Source organism: Acanthisitta chloris, unplaced genomic scaffold (genome assembly GCF_000695815.1).
Source record: "Acanthisitta chloris isolate BGI_N310 unplaced genomic scaffold, ASM69581v1 scaffold19761, whole genome shotgun sequence".
Classification (NCBI taxonomy): Eukaryota; Metazoa; Chordata; class Aves; order Passeriformes; family Acanthisittidae; genus Acanthisitta; species Acanthisitta chloris.
The window spans coordinates 28,714-38,542 of NW_008654563.1; the positions used below are offsets into that span (position 1 = coordinate 28,714).

Below are 9,829 nucleotides of genomic sequence, written 5' to 3' on the forward strand. Positions count from 1 at the left end.
TCCACGGGGGAGAGGACCACGAGTGCTCAGCCCTAAGACCTGTTGTCCTTAGTCTCCCATCTTCTCCATCACGCACTTGCTTTGCCATCCTCCGTTCCTCCCGTCCCGTGTGTGTCCCGCTGGGTGCCCGTGTGCGGGTTCCTCAGCAGAGGGCAGCTTTGCCCTTCGGATGGAGCCGAGCCCCGCCGGATGGGATGTGGGAATCGGGAAAAGGAATTACACAGCAGAATCGGAAATCAGAGGCAGCCCAGGCACCGCTACCCCAAACATCTGTGTCCTTGAGTCCCTCCTTTGCTGCCTGACCCCTCTCTGCCCCCCCAGACCCGCTGGCCTACGAACCCAAGGCAGACTCCGAGGACTTGCCCATCATCACCATCGACCCTGCCTCGCCGCAGTCCCCCGAGTCCGTGGACCTGATGAACGAGGAGCACGAGGGCTGCAGTGGCCTCCCACCCTCACCCGAGGAGGATGAGGAGGGGCTGGTGATGCGAGCCAAGGAGCCTTCCTCCCCGGGCACTGACGATGTCTTCACCCCGGGCACCGGCGACAGCCCCAGCAACCAGCGGATGCTGCGATGCCTGAGCGACCCTGGGCCGCGGCCCGAGCCGGAGGAGGGCGAGCCCTTCATCCCCAAGGGGCAGTAGCTGCTGGCACGAAGCCTCACACGCCTCGTTATTGTTTCTCTCTCTCTTCATTCGTTCTTTCTTTGCTCTCCTTTTTGGTTTCCTGTCACTACACACCGGGTTCGGGAAGGGGAGACTGTCCTGGACGGACTGGGATTGCCAGGACAGCTCTGCCCAGCAGCCCTGGGCTGGCCCCGAGAGCAGGGAAGGAGCCCCCAGGATGCCCAGGGCGCTGTGGCCTGGGGGTGATGGACGATTTACCTCCAGGACTGGGATCTGCAGGTGCCTCACAGCCCCGGTGGGGCTCTCCCAGAGGTGCCCACCCACTCAGGACCTGCAGCTGGCGCAGGGGGGCTCTGACCCAGGGGCTGGGGGTGTCCATAGAGGCTCCCCCATGGCACAGCTTCACCTGTTCCCTGTTGTGCTTTACCTGCCCCCTTGCCTTGCTTTGAAGTGGAGAGATGGGACAGGGGGAGCCAAGCTCTGTGCTGGAGCTGGCACACACACACTCACCCCAGGACCCTTCCAGGGACCTTGGGCTCGTGCCACTGCTCCCTGCCTTGGCCACTTCCCCACGGGGCCAGCTGTGCCCAGGATCCTCCCCCCTGGCCCCGCATTTCATGCCAGGTCTTGTCAAATAAATATCCTAGAGCCATGCAGGGGGGGAGCTGGGACCCTCCTCGCTTTGAGCAGCCTCTCCATCCCTCCTGGAACTGCTGTCCCCGTGGGGACCCTCCGCCAGCCTCGGCCCTTCGCCTCGTGCCAGCGCGGCAGCAGCTGCTCCTTAACCAAAGACGGGGTCTGGGGTGTGCCTGGGGGGCATCTGCTTCTTGGAGGAGATTATTCATCTCTTCTACAGCCAAGAGGAGCTTGGGGGGAGCTGAGGGACATCTCACTCAGCGTGGGGACACGTTGGGGCTGGGAGGTTGGCAGGAGGGGGACGTGGGTCCTGTGTTTGGAAGGACCCACTGTTCCCCAAGGCTTGGCTGGAGGGTGTTTTGGTGACTTACAGCCCTCCCCATGCTCAGGGGTGTCCTGCATCCTGCTCAAGCACTTCCCCTCGTCCCCCACCTGCCACCTGGCTCCCACCACGTGCCACCCTTCACCGTGGGTGCCATGGGGTGCTCATTGCCCCCTCCCCGGGGAGCCCTGGCCGCTTCCCTTTCCCCGCGCCGTGCCTTGCCACGCGTCGCCTCTGCCCCGCTGCCTTGGTGGGCATCTGTGCCCACCTGCTCCACGTGCCCCTGGGACCCCGGGGGTCCTGCATCCACGTGGCTCTGTCACGCCGGGGCGAGCACCCACGTCGCTGCCTGCGCCTGCCTGCTGCCCTGCTCTGTCTCCAGGAGGAAAAAAAAAAGCAATGGAAATTCTCTTGTATAAAAAAAGGAAGAAAAACCAAACCCACATGTAAAGAGAATCTTGGTTTTTACCATGACTATTCTAATAAATTAATGTTAATTTTTAGTGGGGGTTTTTCTAGCTGTTTGGGCTCCCATCCCTGCCATAAGCTTATGGCTGTCCCAGAGGAATGAGATGTCTGAGAGAGCTCATTCCCATCGCTGGGAAAGTTTGCCCTTCACCTTCCTGCTGTGTCTTGGGGAGAACTGGAGTCCCATCCTGGGGGGACTTCTTAAGCTTTGGTGAAGACAGTGGCTCAGAAGAGCATAAGTTCCCACATCCCTCCGCAGAGCAGCACTGTGGTGTGAGGGCGTGCTGGGAGAGCAAGGACTGGTGGTCTCACTTCATCTTCACAGGGTAAGGGTCCTTTTCCAGGGCAATGGATCGTGGCACAGCCCCAGGGTGCCAGCCAGGTGTCCCAGCACAGCTCTGCCCACCTCAAGCATGGTATGTTCTCCCTAGGGAGGAAGGGACAGCACTTGCCTTGTCCTGGCACTGCAGTAGAGTTTTGGCAGGGGCTAATGGCTCTGTCCCCAAGGGATAGGGCTTGGGGACATCTGAGCCCTGTGATTTTTCCTGTGTTTCCCCAGGAGCTAGGGCTGGATCTGAGCCTTCGGAGAGGAGCCGGTTCAAGGCAGCTCCTGAATGAGGGACAGCACCCCAGCCTGAATATCCCCCAGGATCCTCCTTCCCAGCCCCAGCAGTGCTTGCACCTCCTCCCTGCTCCCCACCAAGCCCCTCCCAGGGCTGGGGGTACCCCGGAGCAGTTGGAGCCCCTTGTTTATGGGGGAGTTGCTATGGGAACATGTTTCATGGCTGCAAATTAACGCCCTGACCCAGGTGGCCGTGACTCAGCCCCTCACCATCCTGCTGCACGTCAGCACCAGCATTGCTCACCTGCTTAAAATACCTGAATCCCAGGGTCCCCCGTGGCCCCAGGCTGGGATTTGGCTGGGTCACTCTGCCGTAGGGATTCCCTGCCATGCCAGGGGGTCCCTGGGCAGGATGAGGTGTCCAGGGATGTGGAAGAGGCAATGCCATGGGGTAGACAATGCCATGGGGCCCAGGGGACAGGGAATGACATGGAGCAGGTGATGCTATGTGGCCCAGGGGGCAAGCAATGCCATCGGGCAGGCAATGCCATGGAGCCCATGGGGCAGGTAGTGACATGGGGCAGGGGATGCTGTGGGGCAGGCAATGCCATGGGGCCCAGGGGACAGGGAATGACATGGAGCAGGTGATGCTATGTGGCCCAGGGGGCAGGCAATGCCATGGGGCAGGCAATGCCATGGGGTTCATGGGTCAGGTAATGACATGGGGCAGGTGATGCTATGTGGCCCAGGGGGCAGGCAATGCCATGGGGCAGGCAATGCCATGGGGTTCATGGGTCAGGGGATGACATGGGGCAGGGGATGCCATGAGGCCCATGGGGTGGGCGATGCCATGGGGCCCAGGGGGCAGGCAATGCCTTAGGGTTCATGGGGCAGGTGATGCCATGGAGCCCATGACAGTGCTAGTTCAGTGGATCCCATCCTTGCACCCCATGCTAGGTCTGGGGTGGCTCATCCCCAGGGCAGTGGTGCTGGTGGGGCACCTCGAAGCAGGAGGGTTTGGCAGGAATGGGCAAAGCCAGACTGTGGCTCTATCCTCACTGGAGAAAAGCACTGGTGTTGCCATCCTAACTCCAGGAGTGGGAGCACCAGAGATGCCGGATGCATCCCAGGGGCTGATGATGGCCACCCATCCTGGGCACAGAGGGAGCAGCAGGAGCACAGCAGCCCCAGGCAGTGCCCAGGTATCTCACCTGCCCATGTGCCAGGGAGCATCACGTGCAGCTTCCCTCTTGATTTCAGTCATACCTTAATGCGAGAGCTCCCCAAACCCAGGCATTTCCAGGATATTCTTGTTTCTCTCTTAAAGGGTGAGTAACTTTTAATGAGGGAGGACTAATGATCCCTCCAGGGATGGGCTGTCACTGCTGAGCAACTTCCAAAGCACACGGAGCGCTGAGCCAGGGGTTGGATGGGCCCTGGTGTGTCCCACCAGCCCCACAGTCCTGGAAGTGATGCCTTTTCATTCTGTGTGGGCTCCCCATGTCCCATATCCCCCTACTCCCTCCCAAAGCACATTTGGGCCATGGTGGTGGCACCAAGGATAGGGAGAATGGAGAAACTCTGAGTGGGATAACCTTGTCCCTGCGTGTGTGTCAGGGTGTCTATGCCCCTTCCTGTAATCCCATCCATGGGGATTAAAGAGCTGCTGCCTCTGCAGCTGCAAGAAACTGCTCCAGCCAGGAAAGCTGAGCTCCCCTGTGCCTCAGTTTCCCTCCATGGGGTCTGACATGAAGCCTGGGGTGCAGTGGGTGGCAGGAGGAGACCAAACATCTCCACAACCCCAGCGAGGACTGAGGGGGCTTGGGAAAGGCCATGAAATCACCTTGAGAATCACCATCTCCAGGGTCAGCAGCCCCTCAAAGCAGATCTCCTGGCTGGCTCCACCACTTTCCCAAGAGGAACAGCCAGCACTGCAATGGCATAAGGTGTCCTGGAGCTGCCACCACCCACAGGCCCACTCAGGTGTCACCTGGGGCCCAAAATCCCAAAGCAAAGGAACTGTGTGCTCTCTCTGCCAGGCTCAAATTAGTGGCATTGAGATGGGTCATCCCCTGCCACAGCTTTAAAGGCACAAGTCATGCCAAGAAAAACAGCACGTGGTGTCACTGAGCCTGGGGACACAGAGGTCACTGTTCATGCTGCCAAGGGACAGGGACCTCCCCAGTTGGTGACACCCCAGGGAAGCTTCAAGAGGGCAGCTCAGTCTCTTTCCACTCTGGGGCCACGTCAGTGCTGTCCCTGCACTCCAGTGGTGCCATGTCCCCCCCCACACTCCCCAGGCAGCATTTTGCAGCAGCCAGGGGAGGTGACAGGTGCCATTCCCCAGCTCTGTGTCACCTGCAGTAATAACACCTTGCACTCCCTTTCATCTCAGGGCCTCTTGGGTGGCCCTCACTAGGGCGAGAGCATTGCAGCATCATCACTCATCATCCCTTCCAGGAAGCATCTGGGGATGTGGCTGAGTGTGGGGGTCCTGGATGGTGACACAGGGACCCCAAGGGACACCCTTCATGCTGGGCACTGAATGTAGGCACTCACTGTGCACCTGTGCCAAATCCAACCTTGCTGTGTCCAGCGTGGGAAATCCAACTCTCCAGGCAACTGTGGCCACTCAGGGCCACCCCAGCAGCTGGTGGCATAGCCCCAGGGACACAGGTGCCCCAGCAGAGAGGGTCTGGGGACAGTGAGCAGTGGTGTTACCTCTGGAACAGGCTATGTGGGAGCAAGCAGGGCTGGACAGTGAATGTGAGCAACTGGGAGGTGTCCAGGAACTGTGTTTGTTGAGGGAGGATTTGGACACTGTCATAGAGAAGGGCTCCACCTCCTAAACCCACAGCAGGCACGTGGAGGCAGGCGTGTGGGGGGGGAGTTGGCGTGGGGACAGTGACAACAGTGTGTGGACAACAGCAGATGTGCATGGGGCAGTAGGTGTTGGCATGGAGATGGTGATGTGTGTGCGTGGGGACAGCTGAGATCTGCGTGGGCCGTGGGAGTGGGGCAGGAGGGACAGCTGTGTGTGTGCTTGGGGACAGCTTGTGTCTGCGTGGGGGTGGCTGTGTGTGTGCATGGGACAGCCATTCCCAGTGATGGCCAGAGCACGCACAGGACAGTCACTGAGTGCACAGTGACAGCTGCTGTGGGTTTAGGGGACAGCCTGGGACACAGCTGATGTGAGCACAGTGGCAATGCCGTGGGAGTGGGGCAGGAGCAATGCCCTCACCCTGTCAGGGAGCAATGCTGCTCCCTCGGGGCGATGCTGGGTGACGTTGGTGGCTCCTGGAGAAGGGCTTGGTCCCTCCTGCTTGCTCAGGGAGTTAGCGCACGCCCTGCTTAATGCCGAGTGGGACAGAGCTGGTTCCACGCAGGTCAGGGAGTCCCTGAGGTCTCTTCACTTCTAGGCTGGGCTTTCACCCCTGCTCCACTCCCCAACTCTTCCAGCCTTTTTCCCCCCAGTTCCCCCTCTGACCATCTCACCACGGGGCTGCCAAAGGTGCCCAACACCCTGGGAGGCTCAGCTCGGGTGGGAGGTTCCACCTCTGCCCCCCATCCACCCCCTTGGCAGCCCCTGTCCCTCTCCATGCCCCTGGCATGGTGTGCTCTGCTCCTCCCCACGCACACAAGGACACATTCCAGCTCCACCTCAGGTGATTTCCCGGTGGGGCGAAGCCAGTGTCCTCTGGGCAACACCGGGATGCTGCCAGCCCCAGATCCCAGGGGCAAGTGAGGCCAGGCCATCCCAAGCCCAGCCCCTGCCCACCCTCTCATCCCCAAAGGGGCTTTACCACTCTCGTGCCTCCAGCCGGGAGGCAGGATCCGCCCGCGTTTCACCCCAAGACAACTATTATTCTTTAATTGCCAAGAAAACAAACGAATAAAGCCCGGGCTGGCCCTGCTGTGCTGGAAGGAAACGGCCTTAGTGCCATTCCCGGCACTGGGTTCGCTGCCCGCGGCTCTTTGGGATGGATAATCGTTTGGTGATGGATGCTAACGAGCAGCTCAGCCAGTCCGGCCGGGGCGCGTCAGCTCTTTTTAAAGCGCCGATGTTTTCTCCAGAGGCACCGGCACTCCTGTCCCTCTCAGCTCGGGCAGTGCCGGTGTGTATCTCCTGCTTCATCCCCAGGGTCATCCCCCAGGGATCTACAGCACCTTGTTCATCCCATTGACTCTGTGCCTGTATCCTGCCACACCACCCAGGGGTGTCACAGCTGGTGGGGTCCCCCAAACTGCTCTCCCCATGGGGTGCTCAGCCCCCAGTCAGCCCTTCCTGCTGCTAAATCCCTCCAGCTGGATGGATCCTAATCCCTGAAGACATTTGGCCTCCCTCAGCATCTTGGGAAACCCTTCCTGACTGAGCTTTTTTTGCTGACATCATCAAAAGGGTTTTGTAATAGGAGGCAGCTACCTGATTTTATAATCAAGTTCCTTGGAAAATCACTTTCCGACAGGGCTCACATCCTCCTGTGCCCCAGTTTGGAGCCTCATGAGGAGTAACCAGGAGTAGCTTTTAATCCCAATGGAGATGCCTGGTGGAGTCATGCGATGACAACGAAGGAAGTCTGAGAGCAAAACACCACAGCACGAGGAGCATCCCCATGTGGAGACCCTGGCAGAGAGGACTCCAACCCCTTGGAGACTGCTCAGGCTGTCAGTGCATCACAGGATGGGGAGGATTCCACTGAGGATCAGGGCTCAGGACACCCCTTGCTTCCTCTCCCCTCCAGCCTCAGCTGTGGATGCTCCTAAACACCTCGTTCCTGCCTCATCACTCAGTTACAATTTCTGCACACACCTCCAGCTTCCAGCAGCAAACCCCAGGATAGAGGAGAAGCCTTGGCTTTGGAGACAGACTTTGCAGCTTGGAAGGGCTTTGCAATAGCTCCCCCAAGGTGAAAAGCCCCAGTTAGTGCTCTTGCAATAAACTCCTGCAAGGGTGTAAAAATAAAACAGTGCTGGCTTATCTCCCAACAGGGCTCATGGCTGCTAAGGATTGATCCCAGCTCCAAGCAGGAACCTGGGAAATGGGAGCAGCAGCTGCAGATGTGGAGCCTGGAGTTGTGCCCATCCATGTATGGGACCTCAGGGCATCAGGCACCAGCTTGGCGGGGAGGCGCCTGCTGGAAGTGTCTGCAGGGTGAAATGCTGCAGAGAAATGAGCTCTTTAAAGTGATGGGAATTGTTGGGATGAAAGGAAATGGGCGGCCAGCGGCTGGGGACACGTCTGGCCCCAGGAGGAGGCGGTGGCTTGGCTGGCAGCAGGGCCACGCGCTGTGATTTAGGGGCTGGGGTTGAGCTCCTGGGGCTGGGAGAGCTTCATCACCCCGGGGTGTCACCCCAGGGTGTGACCTTGTGTGTCCTGGGTGCCAGAGCTCCCTGCAGCTGGCTGGCACAGGGAGTCCCTGGGGACAATGCTGGCTGGAAGAGAGGGACCTGAGGGAGCTGGGGGTGTCAGGATGGGGGCACTGGGATGTGGGGCACCAGGCCATGGTATATTAATGGAGTGTCAGACCTTGGGACATCAGTGGGGGATCAGGACATGGAGAATCAGTGGGGTATCAGGCTGTTGGGTATCAATGAGACATCATGGGGCATACACAGGGCACAAGGGCACAGGGAGTCAATGAAGCATTATGTCATGGATCATTAACAGGGCACCAAGGCATGGGACATCAGTGGGATATCAATGGGGCATCAGATCATGGGGCATAAAAGGGGCATCAGTCTGTGGAGAATCAATGAGATACCAGGCTGTTGGGCATCAATGGGGCAACAGATTATGGGGCATCACTGGGGCACCAGGAAAAGGGGCATCAATGGGCTACTAGCTGTGTGGAATCAATGGGGCACCAGATTATGGGGTATCAACAGGGAACCAGAGCATGGGGTATTAATGGGGCATTAATGGGTTTCTAGGGCATCAATGGAGCAACAGGGTGTGGAGCATCAGTGGGCACCAATGGGGCACCAGGGCATGGGGTATTCGTGTGGCCTCAATGGGGCATCAGTCCCTGGAGAATCAAGGGGGTACCAGGCAGCTGGGCCTCAGAGGGACATCAGTCCATGGGGCATCAGTGGCCATCATTGTCACATCGATGGGGCACCAGGGCATGGGGTATTAATGGGGCATCAGATCATGAACCATTAAAGGGGCATCATACTATAGAGCATCAGTGGGGCACCAGGGCATGGGGTATTAATGGGGCATCAGATCATGAACCATTAAAGGGGCATCATACTATAGAGCATCAGTGGGGCACCAGGGCATGGGGTATTAATGGGGCATCAGATCATGAACCATTAAAGGGGCATCATACTATAGAGCATCAGTGGGGCACCAGGGCATGGGGTATTAATGGGGCATCAGATCATGAACCATTAAAGGGGCATCATACTATAGAGCATCAGTGGGGCACCAGGGCATGGGGTATTAATGGGGCATCAGATCATGAACCATTAAAGGGGCATCATACTATAGAGCATCAGTGGGGCACCAGGGCATGGGGTATTAATGGGGCATCAGATCATGAACCATTAAAGGGGCATCATACTATAGAGCATCAGTGGGGCACCAGGGCATGGGGTATTAATGGGGCATCAGATCATGAACCATTAAAGGGGCATCATACTATAGAGCATCAGTGGGGCACCAGGGCATGGGGTATTAATGGGGCATCAGATCATGAACCATTAAAGGGGCATCATACTATAGAGCATCAGTGGGGCACCAGGGCATGGGGTATTAATGGGGCATCAGATCATGAACCATTAAAGGGGCATCATACTATAGAGCATCAGTGGGGCACCAGGGCATGGGGTATTAATGGGGCATCAGATCATGAACCATTAAAGGGGCATCATACTATAGAGCATCAGTGGGGCACCAGGGCATGGGGTATTAATGGGGCATCAGATCATGAACCATTAAAGGGGCATCATACTATAGGGCATCAGTGGGGCACCAGGGCATGGGGTATTAATGGGGCATCAGATCATGAACCATTAAAGGGGCATCATACTATAGGGCATCAGTGGGGCACCAGGGCATGGGGTATTAATGGGGCATCAGATCATGAACCATTAAAGGGGCATCATACTATAGGGCATGGGCATCAATGGGCGTCCCCCAAGGCCATCAATGGGGGTGTCCCCTCCGCGCGCGCCCGGCCCGGCCAATCAGCGCCGGGATTCCCGCTCCGC

General features: G+C 58.3%; 1 protein-coding gene across 1 annotated transcript in view; it reads left to right on the forward strand.

Moving 5' to 3' along the window:
* Positions 1–646, forward strand: part of SLC9A1 (solute carrier family 9, subfamily A (NHE1, cation proton antiporter 1), member 1) — a gene marked incomplete at both ends in the record, with an annotated part of 29,356 nt that extends 28,710 nt beyond the window's left edge. The window contains 1 exon segment of the mRNA XM_009083583.1: positions 322–646. Within this exon segment, the coding sequence (XP_009081831.1) occupies positions 322–646 (325 nt within the window).
* Positions 647–9,829: the final 9,183 nt, after the last annotated feature.